The sequence below is a fragment of the Mesocricetus auratus genome, unplaced genomic scaffold, assembly GCF_017639785.1.
Source record: "Mesocricetus auratus isolate SY011 unplaced genomic scaffold, BCM_Maur_2.0 Super-Scaffold_100018, whole genome shotgun sequence".
Taxonomy (NCBI): Eukaryota; Metazoa; Chordata; class Mammalia; order Rodentia; family Cricetidae; genus Mesocricetus; species Mesocricetus auratus.
Window position 1 is genome coordinate 51536670 of NW_024429199.1, and position 19061 is coordinate 51555730.

At 43.1% G+C, this 19061-nt stretch overlaps 1 protein-coding gene across 2 annotated transcripts in view; it reads left to right on the forward strand.

The window, feature by feature from the left end:
- Window positions 1–19061, forward strand: part of Colec12 (collectin subfamily member 12) — a 144995-nt gene that overhangs the window by 12888 nt on the left and 113046 nt on the right. For both annotated transcript variants that reach the window (XM_005083031.4, XM_021234692.2), the window contains one exon: window positions 5382–5432. In XM_005083031.4, coding sequence (XP_005083088.1) covers window positions 5382–5432 — 51 coding nt within the window. Of the gene's footprint in view, window positions 1–5381; window positions 5433–19061 lie in introns of those variants that run through there.

Genomic DNA, 19061 nt, shown 5'->3' on the forward strand with positions numbered 1-19061 from the left:
TATAGTTCAGGGCCCACAAAGGTGATACACAGAAACTTGGCAGCCTAGTCTCCTTAGATGCTTGCCACTCTTGGAAATCTATTTGTTTTATTCTCTCACTTTCTGTCCTTCAAGGGAGCAGTTTTCTGTTTCCACAGACCCGGCCTGCTGTAACTATGATGTGTGCCTAACTACCCCGGACCAGTTAAGGACAATCTAGAAACCCTGAGACCTCTGTAGCTCTGATCGGCTTGGAACTCTACATAGACCAGACTGACTTTGAATTTGCAGTGGCTTTCCTCCTTTGCTTTCTGAGTGTTGGGTCCAAGTATATAACCACACATGACTCACTTTCCTTTCTCCATTTTTTGTCTTTAATTGACGTGCTTTGTCTATCTGTGTGTCGTTTTGTGCAAATAAATGCAGTCCCTAAAGAGGCCAGAAGAGGGCACAAGATTCCCCCACTCTGGAATTAACCAAACTGTTCTGCAAAAGCAAATGCATAACTTTAGCATTTGCTAAATGTTAAAGGAAGAAAAGATGATCCTAGAGTCAACTTTTAAAAACATGGAGGGAGACAAAGTTAAACAATCTCCTGTGTCCCACCCCCAGGCTGTAACCTTGGGATCTAGCAGGTACCATTTCCAAACCCCTTTCCCTCACAAAGAAAAAACATGTAAAAAGATTGATGTCAGACATTCCTGTACAAAGACTGTTCTTGATAATCCCAGTACTACAGTATTTTATGGGACTCTTCATGTCTCATAGGACCCTCTTTCAACTTTCAGTGGGATGAGATAAACAGATGTTGGGAGAATAGTGAATCCTTTTGGGATGGGAGTTAAGACCAGAAGCAGAATATCCTACTGGAGTTGAAATGTGGGAGAGTCTTTTGCTTCCTCCAGCCCCTCTCTGCATCCTGCAGCCCCTCACTGGTTCCTTCAACCCTTCCTGTAGCCTGTCCATGGTTCCTTCAGGTCCTCACTGAACCCCTCAGTCATCCTTCAGCTCCTCAACTGTGTTGTCCTTCAGCTTCTCGCCATGTCCTTTGGCTCCTTATCGCTTCCATCAGCCTCCCTTCTCAATGCTTCCTTCAGGCCCTCTCTGTCTTTCAGACTCTCAGCGCATTCTTTGGCCCTTCACCGCCTCAGCATATTAACTTGGAGGAGAACTGAACACTTTGATGACAAAAAACTGTGAGAAATTGAAGTTCTTATATCCCTTCAGCAATGAAGAGTCCTGCTAAAACAGGACTGTTGCTTCCCCGGAGTGGGAAGCATTCCACAAGGAACAGCAGACAGAAAGACAGACAGTAGGAATAGACCTGAGAAGCTGTGGTGGAGGACAGAAAGGTCTAACTGGAAGACTGAAGCCCCTGTTGACGTAGGAGCAGTGTTAACTTGCAGTTGTGTTTTCACTGTGAAATCTTTAAGTTGTGTTTCTTTGCTCTGCAGTGTCTGAGTGTTGGTGAAGAGTGGATCTTGTGACAGAAGGGCTGCAACTGGCAGTGAGAATTGTGTGACATCATTACTACATCTTACCCGCTTGGCTGTGCTATACACACACACACACACACACACACACACACACACACACACACACACACATGCAGTCAGCTTTTCATGGCCCCACATTCTGCATTGTTGGCTTCAACCGAGGATAGATCGAAATGTCAGATTCTGACTTCTCTCTCGTCCCCTCTTCCTAAACTATACAGGGAGGCAACTATTAACATAACATTTGTGTAGTATTCGGTATTTAAAGTCATCTAGAGATGATTTGAAGTGTTTAAGGATATGTGTAGGTTATATGCCTGGTGCCTAAGTGCCCATCTACATACATGTGTGTATGTGTACCACCTGCATGTCCGGTGTCTGAGTATCTGTCTATATACATGCATGTAAGTGTACCACCTGCATGCCTAGTGCCTGCAAAGACCAGAACAGAGTTCTGACTCCTTAGAACTGGAGTTTTAGTGGGTACTGAGACTGAACCTAGGTCCTCTGCAAGTGCAACAAGTGCTCTTAATTGCTAAGCCATCTCTTTGCCCCCGTCTGATTGTCTTGTTGGTCATTTGTTTTGAGACAGCCTTTTGGGTAGTTCAGGCTTTCCCTGAGATACTAATTCTTCTGCTCCCACCTCCCAAATGCTGGAATTACAGACATTTGTTCAGGGACAACTTTATTGAATAAACAAATTCATGAATGGCTTTATGAGTAGAAGCAGTATATAATGCTTTCTCTTTGAGAAGAGACCAGCCCTCAGAGGTTGATATAAAAGATTACTGATCTCAGAGTTGTTTTGATTTGCATTTCCCTGGTAGTTAAGGATGTTTTGCCATTCCTTAAGTGTCTTTTGGCCATTTGAGATTCTTCTATTTAGAGTTCTCTGTTTAGAACTGTACCCCATTTTTCAATTGGTAGTTTGTTGTCTAGTTTCTTGAGTTCTTTATATATTTTGAAGATGAGGTGTCTGTCAGATGTGGGATTGGTGACAATCTTTTTTCATTCTATAAGCTGCCATTTTGTCTTATTTGCCATATCCTTTGCCTTACAGAAGCTTTTCAGTTTCAGGAGGTCCCACTTATTGATTGTTGCTCTCGGTGTCTATGCTAATAGTGTTATATTTAGGAAGTAGTCTCCAGTGTGTTAAAGGCTACTTCCCACTTTTTCTAGTATCAGCTTCAGTGTTACCTGGATTTATGTTGAGGACTTTGATCCACTTGGACTTGAGTTTTGTGCATGACATGGTGATATATATGGATCTGTTTGCAATCTTCTATATATTGACATCCAGTTATGCCAGTACCATTTGTTAAGAAGCATTCTTTTTTGTACAGTTTTGGCTTCTTTGTCAAAAATCAGTTATTCATAGGCATGTGGATTTATGTCAGGGTCTTTGATTCAATTCCATTGATCCACGTGTTTGTTTTTATGCCAATACCAAGCTGATATAGCAGAGCTTGAAGTCAGAGATGGTGATACCTTGAGGAGTTCTTTTCTGTACAGGATTGTTTTGGCTATCCTGGCTTTTTTGTTTTTCCATATGAAGTTGAGTATTGTTCTTTTGAGGTCTATGAAAAATTGTGTAGAGATTTTGATGGGTATTGCATTGAATCTATAGATTGCTTTTGGTAAGATTGCCATTTTCCAAGAGCATGTGAGATCTTCCCATTTTCTCATGTCTTCTTCAAGATCAAAAACACTGATGATAGCCTATGTTGGAAAGGATATGGATTAAGGGGAACACTCCTCCACTGCTGGTGAGAGTGCAGTCTTGTACAGCCAGTTTGGAAATCAGTATGGTGGTTTCTCATAAAATTGGGACTCAATCTAACTCAAGACCCAGCAATAACACTCTTGGATATATACTCAAAGGATACTCAATCATACCACAAGGATACTTGCTCAATTATATTCATAGCAGCATTATTCGTAATAGCAAGAACCTGGAAACAACCTAGCTATCCCTCAACCAAAGAATGGATTTTTAAAAAGTGGTACATTTACACAATGGAGTATTACTAAGCTGAAAAAACAAACAAACAAACACAACAAAAAACAAACAAACAAACAAACAAAAAAACCCAAAACAATGACATCATGAAATTTGCAGGCAATTGGATGGAACTAGAAAAAACCATCCTGAATGAGGTAACCCAGACCCAGAAAGGCAAACACAGTATGTACTCACTCATAAGTGGATACTAGATGTAAAGGGTAATCAGGCCACAATCCATAGGTAATAAGGAGGACCCTAAGAGGGACACATGGATCACCTTGGGAAGGGGAATAGATTATATCTTCTGGGTAAACTGAGTGGGGGACATAAAGGGAAGGAGATGGGGGGTGAGAACATGAGGGAATGGGATGGTCAAATTGTGGGAGGGATGGGTGTTGTTCCTTGGCTGCTTCCTACCCTTTTGTGTGATGTCTCCCTCTATGCTACAGCTCACTGAGTAGGTTAGCCTAGCTGACCAGTGAGCCCCAAGGATCTATTCATTTCTTTTTCAATAGTACTGGGTTTGGGATTCTGATTGTGTGTCCCATGCCTGGCTTTTTTTTAGATGTGGGTTCTGGGTGTTGAGCTCTGGTTCTCACGTTTGTAGGACAAGAACTTGACCCACTGAGCTCTCTCTACAGCCCCAGAAACTGTATTCTAATTTTGACTTTGGATATTTTCCTAAGATAATGATGTACATTGCAGTCCTCTTGGTGATGCTGGACAGCATCATCAGCCCCACCATCACAAAGAAAACAGTCAGTACAGTGTGCTGAGTTACAGGCACTTGTAAGTCACTAGTGTGGGTGCTGGAAATTAAACTTGGTCATTGGTCTCCTATACGAATACTAAGTGCTCTTAATTGCTGAGCCTTTTCTTTGCTGCCTACTGTATTTTGAAGCTATAATGTTGGGTTCCTTCCTCCTGACTATATCCAACATAGAATATCTTCAACTTTAGTAATTTTAACACAAGAAGAATTTATTAGAATATAGACCCATTTGTTGTAAATGGAGGAGTGTGTATTTGATCCGGGCCTCTGGAGATGACCTGGCCTGACACTGTCTGCACATTATCTGCTCTCTCTAGACCCATTGTGTGTCTCTATGTGTGGTAGCAGCACTCAATGAACAGTGCTTGGTTCCTGAGTGAGAAATCTTGTCATGTCTCTCAGTTCAGATGACTTGATACCTCTTGGTAGGAAGCCTGGCTGATACATCTCTAGCTACCACTGTGGTTCTATGTCTAGAAACTCCACAGAAATACAACCTGTTGACAGGCTGGGGACCATCTGTTGATCTCAGTTATCTTAGAGAGGAATGGGGAAGAATCTAGTTACCATTTCAAGAGCAATCCTGGGGTTCTGAGATACTGCAATAGTTGGTGGGAACATCTAAAGGGGGACAGCTTCAACCAACAGTTGGTTAATTCTGCCACTCACTCACTAACATTAAGCCTCTGCTCTTCAACAAGCCCCATTCTAAGCAATGGTGCTTTATTTATGTCAGTGTAGGCAGAAAGCACAATGACAGCAGTGAACACACGTGTGCACATGCGTGCACATATGTAAACAAATGAGGACGATATCAGAGAGTATCTGAAATGAACGGGCGTGGCAGAGAGAGGCGGCGTGGTCCAGAAATGCATCTTCAAGGAATCACATTTAACGAAGGCCTGGATTGGAATGAATTATTAAGGAAGAAAAGCCTTTAGCCAGTGCAGAGAGCCAGTGAACCTCCTCATAACACTGGGAGAGATCCAGGAGCAGAACAGTCATTGTGATAGACATCTGGAGGGAAGGGAAAGTGTTGTTGGTTGGGGTCAGGGCAGTTGCATCCTATCCCAACTCTGTGTGTAACTGTGCCCCTGCCTGGGCTGACACTTTGTGTTTCCTTCTACAGACGACTTCGCAGAGGAAGAGGAGGTGCAGTCCTTCGGTTACAAAAGATTTGGTGAGTCCTGACAAAGCTTGGTTCCTTTTCCTCCCTCATTCTGGGACTCAATAACAGACTCTTAGTGGCATAGCATAATAGACTTTGATGCAAGTAAACATTTGGGACTTTGAAGCCCAATTGTGATTCGGAATTGAGCTTCTATGTGACAGGTGGATGTACAACTCTGAGGGTTTGTGGTACAAGGGCTGCATCCAAGCAAAGAGAAGTGACGTGATGTTTATGTGTCAGCTGAGTACAGACTACAGACAGCTCAGCTGCCAAATCCATTGGAAAGGGAAATATGTGGCCAGAAAGGAGCAGAGTACATGCAAGGTCCCTTGGCATTCACAAACCAGCTTTCTCTGTGTCTTGCCTGTTCCTAGGCCTTATGCTCACAAATTAGTATTAGATGAATGGGAGGGAGACTTTTTCTAAGGACCTAACTATGTAAATACTCTATGAAAGTAATGGTATGTGCGTCTGAATTCCTGGAACCTGAATGGTTACATGGCAAAAAAGACAAGCCATGATTAGACTAAAGAGTTTTGGATGGGGAAATTATTATCCACTGGACCTTAACTGACACAAAGTGCCCTTATGATAAGGAGGTACATGATAAATTTGACACCAGAGAGATGTGTCCCACTGACTGATGGGAAAGGCACCCAAGTCAAAGAATTCTGGGAGCTTCTAGATGCGTAAGAAGGTAAGGAAACGGATTCTTCCTCCAGGACTTCCAGAGTGAGAACAGTCTGTTTCACCCCTTTGTTTGAGCCAGCTGAGGCTAACTTCAGGTTTTGACCTCCAGGACAGTAAGAGAAATGCATGGCATTCAAGCTTCCATGTTTGTGGGAATCTGCTACAGCAGCCACAGGGAATTTGCACTCACCCTCTGTTTTCCCACTGCTATACTGTGATCTCTGCTCTTGTTACAGAGCTTGAGTTTGAGGGTCACCCTGCCTCAAGCTACATTCAGCCACCTGTTCTCAATAAGTCAATTAAAAAGAGTCAAATAAAAAGGAGAAAGGAGAAAAAGATCTATTCAGTGCAGCCACTTTGGGGACCAACATCTGGAGAATTTCTCCAAACCCTTAAGTCCTCCTTTAGTGTCCTGAAGTAAGATCAGACTTAAATAGAAGGCCAAGAATGTGCACATCTAAGTAGTTAGTCCTAGCCAAAATGTGGTTCCACCCATATTGACCCACTATCCTCTGGGTTTCTGGCTCATCCTTCTAGGTGGTCAGACAAGTTGTTAGAACCATGTGAAATCTCTTTCCTTTCCTCTGGCAGGTGACCTTTCCTTCTCCCAGCATGAGATTCCTGGGTGAAGAATTCTCATTCCATTGGACTTCATTGTTTTAATAATCTGATAGTTGGACACACACACACACACACACACACACACACACACAGAGAGAGAGAGAGAGAGAGAGAGAGAGAGAGAGAGAGAGAGAGAGAGAGAGAGAGATGTATCTTTAGAATATCTTTATTTCTGCTAGTCCTGTTGCAATCCCCCACTTTTTATTTTAGCACTTCCATTTTAAGGTGGACTGTGTCTACGTCTGCAACAATATAATAAACAAAATGCAAAAGAAGCCAAGGTCAGAATAGGTTTAGTTAGTGCCAGGTGCCTATGCATAAGAACCAATCAGGTGCCTATGCATAAGAACCAATCAGGTGCCTATGCATAAGAACCAATTTTAATAACCTCTTGGCTCTTAGCTGCTTTTGGGAGGCTGACACAGGCAACTCCATCTTGTCAGTATGATACAGGATTTCTCCGTGAAGCTTAGGCTAGTCTCAGACTTCTGCATCCCAGGTGCTGGGTTTTCACACAAGCAATGTTATGTTCAGTGTCAATTTGCCAGAACCTCAAGGGAAGAAATGTGTGGTTACAGCAGCTCTACAGGGAACTAACACCCACCCCTCTATCTCCTCAGCTCCACTGGGACCCAGCTTCTCAGGCTCTCCAGTGTGTCTGAGAAACATCAGTAAAGCATTGCTGTCCCAACCACACACAGTTCAAGGGAATGAAGGGAACAGCTTGCTTTTTGTGCCTTGGTCATAAGAAATAGAGAAGATGGGTGGGGTAGAGGGGGAGAATCTGAATATAAAGAACCTAAATCTACTTCCTATTGCTTGAAACATCCTGGCTGGACTTTGATTAAAGTTAACGGCCCCCAGCTGCTCTGGCTCCATAATTGTAGCATTCTTTTTTTTCGTCTGGAACCAACATACTTCTGTGTTTTTTTCTGGGGAAAGAAATGGGGCTTTACTATGGGAATGTAGCCACACGAGGCCCATAATTCTCCACTCATGCCTTGTCAGAGCAACCTGGACCCCAGCCTTCTCCACCTCCTCCTCCACATAGCAACAGCTTTCTGGGTCCATACTGTGTGTTGTTCTGATTTCCCTTGAGAATCACTAAGAAGGATGGTAGTGGTCGGACTGAAGATGAAACTGAGAATTACAAAGGAACACAAAAACACATGGGTCAGAAAACACAGGAAAAATAAATACTGGGGTGGCTGTATGTTTTGGACATCGGTAGATGTGTGAAGAACTGAGAGAGGTTTTGAGATGGTCTCTTGTATCTCAGGCTGTCCTCAAACTTGCTATATAGCCTAGTGCATATTTGATCCTCTTACCTCAGTCTCACAGGCGCTGGAGTTAACTCGAGTGCCAGCATGCTTGGCTGAGGGAACATTTCTTTAAAAACAGTGACCAAGTTGGGTATAGTGGTACATGCCTGTAATTCTGATAGTTCCTGAGCCAAGAGTATCACAAGTTTATGGCCTACCTGGATAACTTAGTGAGACCTTGCCTCCGAGTATAAAATCTGTAAAAGGTGTATGGCTGCAGATCAGTGTTAGAGCCTTTGACCAGCAGCATAAAGACCCGGGTTCATTCCCTCGTACTACAGAATGCATACATTAAACAAACAAACAAAAATGTTCTGAGGGTGACACAGAAAACATTCAGTTAATTTCATGGCTGCATTATTAGTTCAGTGGATGGGGAGCTGGTGCAAAAATAAAGATTAGCACATTTTGAAAAGGATTTCAATTTATGGGGTTAAATTATATGTGGGGATTGCCAACTGGTGACTCATAGTCTCCTCGTGTAATGAACTGAGAACTGTCCAGAGAGCATAAACACAGGAGGAAGAGAATGAATGGTACCAAACATTGCAGACAGAAAATTAGGCTGATGTGACGCTGAGAAACCTTGGGGTCCCTGAACTTGGCATGGTAGCATATGAGTATTATCCCAGAGGCAGGAGGACCAGGAGTTCAAGGTCATCCTCAGCTACATATTCAATTTCAGGCCAGCCCCATAAGACTGCATCTCAAAGCCAGCCAACCAACAAAAGGAAAAAGAAGAGAGAATTCTGCTGGTGGGAGGTTTGGGTTGTGTTTTAAGCAAAGTAATGCCTTCTTGCACAGGGCCAGAATAGAAGTCTGTCTTTACTTTTGTAGATGCAGGAGGCAAGATATGGGTAGAGTGAGTTCTTGCTCAAGTGAGTTAGCTGGATCCAGGCTTAGAAGATTCTGAATTGCTCTCAGGCTGGTGTCTGGGAATAGAATCTTACATTAGGTTGAGGTGACTTCTCAACTTCTGTACCTGGGAAGGGCACCCTGTAGCTCAGGAACCTCAGTGTGGGCTTAGCATTGCAATCTAGGCCCGCTGGGGAGGTCTAGGTGATTTTATAGGGCCTAGAACTCTGGCCAAATTCTTAAGAAGGTATAATAGGTTTTTCAGCTAGTTCCTGACTCCAACAGAGCCACAGAGCTTATTCCTTCAGGTGTGGGTCAGCTTGAACAGTCCCTTTTTAGTCAGTTGCTGGTAGTCTAAAAGGTGGAGCAGTCTGATGGGCCCTTCCCCTGGTGACTCTCATTATTGGGAACCAGTTGGTGGTATTTGTGAGCCTCAGCGTCGGCCCTGATGCCATGAGCTGTTGATTCCAGCAAGGTAGAGTAAGTCTAACATGCTGGGCTTTGATGCAAGATGACAGGGGTCCTAGGTAGAAAAGTACTGGGTAGGCCCTGTATTGTTAAAACAGGAACTGTGTTGTCACCTTCTAGAGATTTGGGGCTGCTAGCACTCTTGGCATTTTTGTACGGCCGCTTCAGGATATCTGAAGCGTGACACCTCATTCCTTAGGAGTTGGAGAAGGTATGACTTGCCTCTAAACATGGCTGTCGTGTTGGCTTTTAGTTTTGCAAAAGGAAACTGAATACCATAGAGTTTTGTGTAATTTTAGAGAACTCTTATTTATACAAACAGAATAAGATCAACTGAATTTGACATACAGATGAGCCAGAGTTAATTATCCTTAGAACAAAGGGGCCATTGTTGGAGCAAATCATTACTGAGTAGGCTTTTCCAAAATTATTCATACATAATGATTCATAAGCATTTGCCATACAAGGTCAAGGTTATTTAATCATAATATTGGTCATTTTCCAGATTCAGCACAAATTACAGTAAGGAAGAAAACGTCTGATCTCTAACGAACTAGTATATACTGTATTAATTTTTTTGTACAGTCATTCCCTTCTTCATTTAGAGACTAATTATTCCATTTTAGTCTCAACCAGGTCTATTTTTCTTTATGTATGTCAAAGTTGTTAAGCCTGTTCTGAAAATTCTGAAAGGTGTCTAAAATGAGGTAGGGGTGAAGTCTGATGATTTTGCCACTAATTTGTTCCACAACAAAAACCTTCAACAAGGGGACTCTTTGAAGAGTTAATTAAATGGGCATTCTCAGGTTTTAATCAGGCTTTGTGGGTCAGCATCTCTTATCCTTGGTCTGCCGAACTAATTGAGGTGTAACTATGGTTACAGCTTGACAGAGGGCCTTTTCTGAGACATGAGGTAATGGTCTATTGTTGTGCATGTATGCTCACATACGTGTGGTGTGTGCCTGTAAACATGTATGCGTACAGAGTCTCCTCTCGAAGCCCAGGTTTATCTCAAATTTGTGGATCTCCCTGACTTGGTCTCTTATTTGCTGGGATTACAGGAACACATTGCTACTTTTGGTTCCCTCTATTTTTATTTTCTTTGCATAGAATATGCTATTTACTTTAATGATACCTTTCCATTTATTTTCCAGACTCTATTTTATTTTAAAAAAAAAAGCCATATACGAAAGCGCTGGGCATATAGTTTAGTGGTAGAGAACTTGCCTAAGTGTCATTTACCAAGTTCTAGAGTTCAGTTCCTGACACCACCAAACAGTAATTATAGAAACAAAGAAAACCTTACCATGGCTCTTGTATCCCTTATTATCCCACTGGTATCACCCTGCATGTCATAGATGCACCCTACCCCCACCCCACTTGGCACCTGCATTGGGAGATCAGTAGACCAAAGTAGTCTCATTGATTGCTTGCAGTGGGTTCACTGTGTTAGTTTTAGATGGTGGCCCTTGGTGTGCACATTGGAAGCGTGAAGGAACAAGAGGTACATGGTTCAGCCTATGCTAAGCAATGGCAGATTTAAGGTTTATAGTGAGTAGTGTGGGCAGCTGGAAATATTCGCTGTTTGTGTTTGACAAACCAAACTTGGAAAAAGTTGCTTTGGGGTGGGTGTTGGGAGGAATATTATTAATGACTATGAAAAAGAAATCTGGAAAATTGCAGACTGAGTTAGTAGCAAAAGTAAAATGAAAGGAGCCTTGCTGTGGAGAACTAGAGGATTTGAAAAAAAAAATGGAGTGAAAATAATCCAAAAGAACCAATGAAAATTACTTAGGGGTTAGAGGGTATTCTAAAAGAGGTGTACAATTGGAGATACCGTAAAGGAGGTCCTTGAATCATTTTGCTTACCCACAACATCATGGGTCTCCTACAGCTGTAGTTTCAAAATAAGTCTGACTTTTCCTTTCCCAAGAAAAATAATTATGAGCTGGGAAGTGATGGTACTCACATTAATCCAAGCACAGGCAGGGCAGGGGGATCTTTGTGAGTTCGAGGCCAGCCTGCTCTATGGAGCTAGTTCCAGGACAGCCAAGGCTACACAGTGAAACTCTGTCTCAAACATTTTTAAGAAGAAAAATAATTATAGATTGAACTGTTATTATTATCATTATTTTTAAGAGCTGAGGTTCTTGCTGTATTGCCCAGGTTAACTTTTCAGTTCTTGGAATCCAGGGACCTTCCTGCCTTAGCCTTCTGGTGTAGTCAGGACTACAGATGTATGCCACCTACCAAACTCCTCTTAGCAAGAGTCCTTTAACAGTTTAGCCCACACAGTGAATAGCAGTTGAAGCTGCCTGAGAATTGGCTGAGTATAGCCAAGCCCTGATTCTGAATGCCTTCCTCACTTTCCTCCAAATGGCTACAGTCCGCTCCTTTGAGGCCATCATATAAGGAATAAGCTCCAAGTGTGGGGGCTGCTTTTAGAGCCCTGCTATGGACCTCAAACTTATGATCCTCCTCTCCCAGCCTCGACAGGGCTGGAATTAGAGGTGCCCACCATGTTTGGCTTCAGAAACTGTAAAAGCATAGAGCAGGAACTGAAAACATGGCTCAGCAGTTAAGAGTACTTCTTTCTCTCGTCGAGGACCAGGGTTTGGATCCCAAGGCCCACATAGCGACTCTCAGTCAGGGATCTAACACCCTCTTCTGGCCTTTGTGGGCACTGCATGCATATGGCATACAGGCAAAAAACATTGTCACATAAAATAAAAATACATAACTCTTTAAAAATAAGCAAGTAAAAGCGTAGAAGACCACTTAGACTTCTGGAAGATCACCACAAATATATGCTTGGTTATACACCTGAAAAGAAATATTGATTGTGAACATTTGGTAAGTTCCCAGTTTTACTGCAAAAACTGTGGTGTGTGTGCTCCTGGAATTAACTCTAAGGTCTCTCTTGTGCTAGGCCCTGTCATCAGTCACACTCCCAGCCCAGTGCAAAGAGCTCCTCTAGATTTTGACAAGAGGACACTAAACTGTCTTTGTAAAGTTGCTCGGAATGAACACTTGGGTGTCTCTACCTCTCCACCTTTGGCTGTTTGGGCTGGTTCTCCTCATCTGGGGTTCCTTCCTAGAAACTTGGATTCCTTTTTGAACTTGTAAAGGGTGTAGTGTGCCATGTGCTCCCCTTACCCTCCCCCCCACCCCATTCCTTGGGAAGCCTGACACCAGAAGTGTTTAGCTGGGCAGTGATGGGAATGCCAGGAATCCAGGAATGTCCTCATTTCCTGTGGGGAGCATCTGAATGAGCCCAGCATGAGACTGTCCTTTCAGCTGCACCTTTCCCAAACATCTCCAAGTGGAAAGGGGACATCATGAGGGGAAAGGCTAACCCTGGGAGATAACTAGAGGGCAAGAGAACAGGGTTTGACTTGGTGCCTTTGAAGGCCTGCTTTGAAATGTTCAAAGACTTTTGCAACACTTAGTGGGAGGGGGTTATTGATTCATGTTTCTGATTTTATAAGCATTTGGTGTTAGATGGCGTGTGGAGAAGTGCACGCCAAGTTCCAGGCTGAATTGCCTGGAACGGAAGGGCTCATCTGGCCCCTTTTGCTCTCGGGCATGCAGGTGGGGTTCCTAAAATTCAAGGGGGGAGTTTCCTGACTGTTGCCTTTTTTCAAGTAATTTGGAGAGATTTCATAATTTTTGTAACATGAATGGTATTCACAGCCTCATTTGACAACAGGATATACCCCAGTTATACCCCCCCCCACACACCTTCCCTCCTGCCGAGGATTCGTTGGTCCCCGCCTAGCCTTTTCTTTTACAAGTAAATGCTGCTCAGTTCATTTCCATGTGATTAAGACTTAGGTTTTCTTTTTCTTCTTCTTCCTCTCTTTTTTTCACCATTTTCATGTGAAAGAAAGAGTTGCATGGCCTCTTTTGAATAGCTTTTGTATGCTAGGCAATTTAAACTCTTTCATTCATTTAATTCTCCTCTATATCCTCCAAGACAAGGTTGCTTGGGGTTTATAATGAAGAAACTAAAGCTGGGGGGGTTAAGTGTGACCCAGGATGTAGCTCAGCGGTAGAGCCTGTGCACTTAGCATAAGGGAGGCTCTGGGTTCAATTCTAGCACAAAGAGTCCCAAAAGGAAAGGCAGCATTTGACCTCAGAACCCCACATTCCTTCTAACTGACATATGAACTGAGAATCAACTCAGACACTCCAAGATTCAGAGAGCACCCCAAGATTCTGAGGGCGAGTGATAATGGCATGTGCATGTGGATTCAGCCACCCTTTACACTTGGCTTTTTTATGTTGTAATGTCATTGTATATGGAGTAGTGTGGGCCCTGAGATTTCCATCCATTTTCAGCCTCACCCCCCTCACCCCTGCTTTTTGTTCACTGATAAATCCCAGGGGGGGGGGAGAGAAGAGAGGAATAATTATTTGTTTGTTTTTCCAACAATTAAGTTGAAGTTGAACATGGTTTGTTTTTACTTTTAGAAAAATTAGAGAGAAAACATCTTCTCAGCTGTTTTTCTACCAAGAAATCATGAAGATATTAGGTTGCTTCCAGCATTTGGTTGGGGGGGTGGGTGGGTAGGTGGGTGGGTAAGAGTCATTCTGTAAGTAGTGACTAAGCAAATTAAAACAGAAAACTCTGGAACTTTACGTAAAGGATTTGAGCTGATCATTGTTTTTTTTGGAGGTCTCCCGAGGAAAGAGTGCTGTCTTGGAATGAGGATTTGAGGGTAAACCAAATAGCCTTCAGTGAAGTAATGAGCCAAAGTGACTCTCTTGCTCTGTCACCTTTCCTTGGTGTCCTTGGGGTCAGGAAGCCAGGCTTTAGAACAGAGCGCTCTTCTCCACCTGCTGGCTTTGCTCCTTACCAGCAAGTCATCATCTGTTCTCAGCCTTACTTTAAAGACTTGGTGGAAAAAGTGAAATTCTGTGAAACTGCTCTCCAACACTTTTGAAGGAAGGGGTTGTACGGAAAGATCTGAGTAGCTTCCTTGAAGCCTTGGAAGAGCATCTCAGCTACGACTCAACACAGATGGAGCCCAACTGACTGCAGAGGGGGAGGTGTGTGTGAGTTAGCCCCTCTGTTGCATCATAGCATCTGCGGTGACACTTAGAGCAGTGCCTTGTGTTAGAAAGATCTGCGGGAATGGTCACAAAGTCACTATAGCAGTTCTAGTGGATGAGAAAGTCATCGTTTGTGTGTGGTCTTTTTGGGGAACAGAGAAGCTGCCCTGGAGAGACCTGAGTGTGCTTCTCCTTAATTGTCTCACTGCTTTGCAGAATCACCATCCTCAACTAGGTATGAGCAAAGGTTGTGCTTAGTTTGAGCTAATCTGTGGGTGGTGGAATACAGGTGAGGGATTAAGGTCTTCTGGCCACCACTAATTATAACTGTGATATGATCATCATATTTAGAACTTAATGCCACACCATTCAGTGATCACTACAGAACAGTTTCATTAGACGCTCGTACTTTATAATTTTTTCCCTACTTGTAAAATTACCTTTGTTTTTCAGACAAGGTTTCACGGAGCCCAGGACACTCTAGACCTTGAACTCATGATTCTCCTGCCTGTATGTCCTTAGTGCTGGGGCTACAGGGGGGTGTACCACCGTGCCCAGCAAAAGATCAGGTTTTATATAGTGCACTTAAAAATTCACTTTATTCACAAAAATAATTACAAATTTGACTTAGAAATTATAATGATGCTAGAAGGTGTCAAGCTTTCAAAACACAAGTGTTGTATGTAAGAAGAGAAACCTAAAAACAAGTACCATGTAATGGAGGAGCAAATCATTGAATGAACGTTATTTTGTTTTCAGGAACTTAGTATTGTCTGTTGTTTTAAGCATATTTTTAAGGAACTTTTTTTCAGAAGAGGAACTAAAAAATGTCCTATATATCAGTGGATACAACTCTTGCCACATGAAATATTGTGAAACTGTACTTCTGAGTCATCACTTTCTGCCCCTTCTGATGCTTTATTCTTATCCTTTATAGCTTTGAACACTGGCATTTGGCCCTGGTTGATACAAGCTTCTCTTTTTACTTGAATAGTTACTTCTCAGGAGTGTGAATGTTTTCATTGCTTTTGGCTGAAATATCGGTTCTTACATGTGCTGTCGAGGGTGGACTCTGTAAAAGTTTTCCAAGAAACTGGATGCATTGGAACCTGCAGAGTTTGGAGATGCCTTGCTGCTTCTAATATTTGAGATGATCTTTCTAAGCTGTTCTCTGTGTTCAAACATGGAAGCGAGGTCATTGCTGCTGTTTTATTTTTATTGACTTTTATTTCTTTGGGTATGGGAGGTGGGACCCAGGGCCTTGTGCACATTAGTAAGAATGTATTCTGCCTCTGAACTGCACCCCAGCTGCTCACTGCTGTCATCTTCAGTCCTCTGCCTAAGCTCAGTACTACAGCAATGAAGGTGAGGGATAGCCATATTCTTCCTCTTTGTGCTTTTAGTATCTTTTACTTAGTTGTTTTTATTTGTGTGTATGGGTATGTGTATATAGTTGCACATGTCTGAGTGGGGCTGTCTCTCTGTCTCTGTCTGTCTGTCTCTGTCTCTGTCTCTGTCTCTGTCTCTGTCTCTGTCTCTGTCTCTGTCTCTGTCTCTGTCTCTGTCTCTCTCTCTCTCTCTCTCTCTCTCTCTCTCTCTCTCTCTCTCTCTCTCTCTCTCTCTCTCTCTCTCTCTCTCACTTGGCCCCATAAGATAACCACCATCGGGGCTGGAGAGTTGGCTCAGTGGTTAGGAGCACAGACTTCTCTTTCAGAGGACCTGAGTTCAATTCCCAGCCACATGATGACTCACAACTGTCTGTAACTCCAGTTTCAGGAGACCCAACACCCTCACACAGACATATATGCAGGCAAAACACCAATGCACATAAAATAAAAATAAATTGTTTAAAAAAGGTAACCACCACCTTTTTATTTTAAGGTATGTTTAATTATGTGTATGTGTCTGAGTACAGGAGCCAGTGAAGGACAGAGACATCTGATGCTCCTGAAGTTGGAGTTATAGCCAGGTGTGAACTGCCTAACTCCTGACCTCTGCAAGAGCAGTATGCGCCCCTCCCCCAAACCCCTTTGTTTTTCAGACAGAGTGTTTCTCTGGCCTGGGATTCATAGAGTGGGCTATGCTTGCTGGCCAGGGAGCTCCAGGGATCTGTCTGTCTCACTGACACTGGAACACCACACACCTGTCACTGTGCCTGGCTTTTTATATAGGTTATGGAAACTGAACTCGAGGCCTCATGTTTTTGTGGCATGCATTTTACAGGGCTACCGATATCTCTAATTTAGTACTGTCCCCATTTGATAAGGAATAGTAGATGGAATGATTATTACATTTATGTTTAACAAACAAGTCATTTTGCTAAACTGTTTATGTAGGTAACTGAGGGGAAGCATAAACACTTAGAATGCTGGTATATATTCACTTTGCACCATGAACCGAGTGCAAAGATACAGAAAACAAAGTTCTGCCTCTTTAACTGTCCAAAACTTAGAATTCCCCTTGTCTAGCTGGAGAGATGGCTCAGTGGTTAAGAGCTCTGGGAGCTCTTCCAGAGGACCCAGTTTCAATTCCCAGCAACCACATGGCAGCTCACAACTGTGACTGCAGTTCCGTGGATCCCATGCCTTCTTCTGACTTCTAAGGGCACCAGGTAGCATGTATACACAAATATACATGCAACCAAAACACTCATTCATAAAATAATTCCCCGTGCCTCTATTTCTCAGTAAGTAAAAGAGAGAGAAAAGGAAATAAAGAGAAGAGGAGGAGGAGGAGGAGGAGGAGGAGAGAGAGAGAGAGAGAGAGAGAGAGAGAGAGAGAGAGAGAGAGAGAGAGAGAGAGAGAGAGAGAGAGAGAATCCTCACAGAAACAAAGCTTTTTCTTTCTTTCTTTTAGAGACAAGGTCTCACTAAGTGGCACTAGCCAGGCTAGAACTTTCTATGTGGGTCATGTTAGCCTTGAACTCACAGAGCTCTGCCTGCCTCTAGGTTCCCAGAGATGATATTAAAGGTATGCTTCAGGGGCTGAAAAGATGGCTCACTGGTTAAAAGAACTGGCTGCTCTTCCAGAGGTCTTGAGTTCAGTTCCCAGCGCCCACATGGTAGCTCACAACTCCAGTTCCAGGGGATCTGACACCTTCATACTAATGCACATTTTTAAAAAACAAAAACAAAGATCAAAAAACATGCTCCACAAAGGCAATGCTTTTTGTTTTAATGTGCACCTTCAGCTGAGTGTGTGCCCCACTCCTATAATCCCAGCACCCAGGAGGCAAAAACAGGAGGATTATGAGTTGCAGGTTAGCCTGGCTACATAGTGTGTCTATGCCTCAGAAAATAAAACAAGGAAAATAGTCACAATAATGGATCTTCAGAGCCTTCCCCAGAGGTAATCTAATTATGCGGAGAGTTGGGAGCTGCCATTTCATGTGGGAAGTGATAGGAACAGGAGCCAGAGGCTCCCATACACACTCTACAATTTGGGTTTGGGGCAAAGTAAGAGAGGACTGGAGGGAGTCCACTGGTACAGGGAAAAGGGGACTGACATTCATGGGCATGGGGAAGGGACAGGCAGGCAGGACTGGCCTTTGGAGGGCCCTTTTCTTGGGAAACATGAAAGCAGGCACTACTCCAGGGGACAGTTCATTCTTAGGGAATGTAGTGTAGAAACAATTAACCGTCCATGATATGTCAGGCATCAGACCCATGAAAGAAGGGAGACATGGCATTTTGCCTCTAGGACTTTCAGATTTAACAAAAAGAGGTTTGAAGATGTGGTACATTTGTATAAAAGAAAAATATCAGCCACCCTACAAATTACCCCCTCCCTCCCACAGAACCCCAGAAAGCACAATAGGGGGCATCAAGTGCCAGCTGAATCTCCTCTCCCTTCTGTCATTGAGGAGGCTTCATCTGTACAGGGGAAGAGAACATGGAAACCTTGTTCTCTGCCCTATGGCTAAGGCTGGGGATGAGGTGTAAGACTGTTTGGTGTAAGTTGGTGAAAGAAGGTTGAAAGGTAATTGGTCTCTTTGCTGTACATGCCACAGCCACAACTGTCACTAAATTATTGCTATGTGGGTCCACAGTAGATGTGTTCATAAAGCAAGTCACAAGTTGGGTAGGAAAAGAACTTGGTTCAGAGACCCTTGCTATTTGTTAAACCTAAAAACTACTACATTTATTTATTAGTTAATTATTTTATTGTGTGCATTGCGGGGCAGGCAGGCCATGGTGCATGTGCAGAGGTAAGAGGACAACATACGCATGGGAGATGATTTGGTGGCTCTTCCATCAAGTGGGTCCTGAATTGAACTCAGGCTGTCAGACTTGGCAGCAAGTACTTTTACCTACTGAGCCATCTGGACCAAAGTGTACCTCTGTAAACACTGATGCCCACAAGCAAGGATTTCAGAAGGCTTTAGGGACGGACCTCAAGGAAATAAACTGACACCACTAAGACTTAGTGTTATTGTTATGGAGTGAAAGTGAGCAGATCCAAATAGCAGGGGCATTGTGAGGATTAATTAATGCCAATGAAGGACTCAGTTCAATGTCTGGTCCTTACAGGGGATTCTGCCAATGTTCTTTATTGGTCAAGAGAGGAAAGAGAACTAGATTAGAAAAAAAAAAACATAAAACCTGCAGAAAACCCAAGTTTAGTTCTT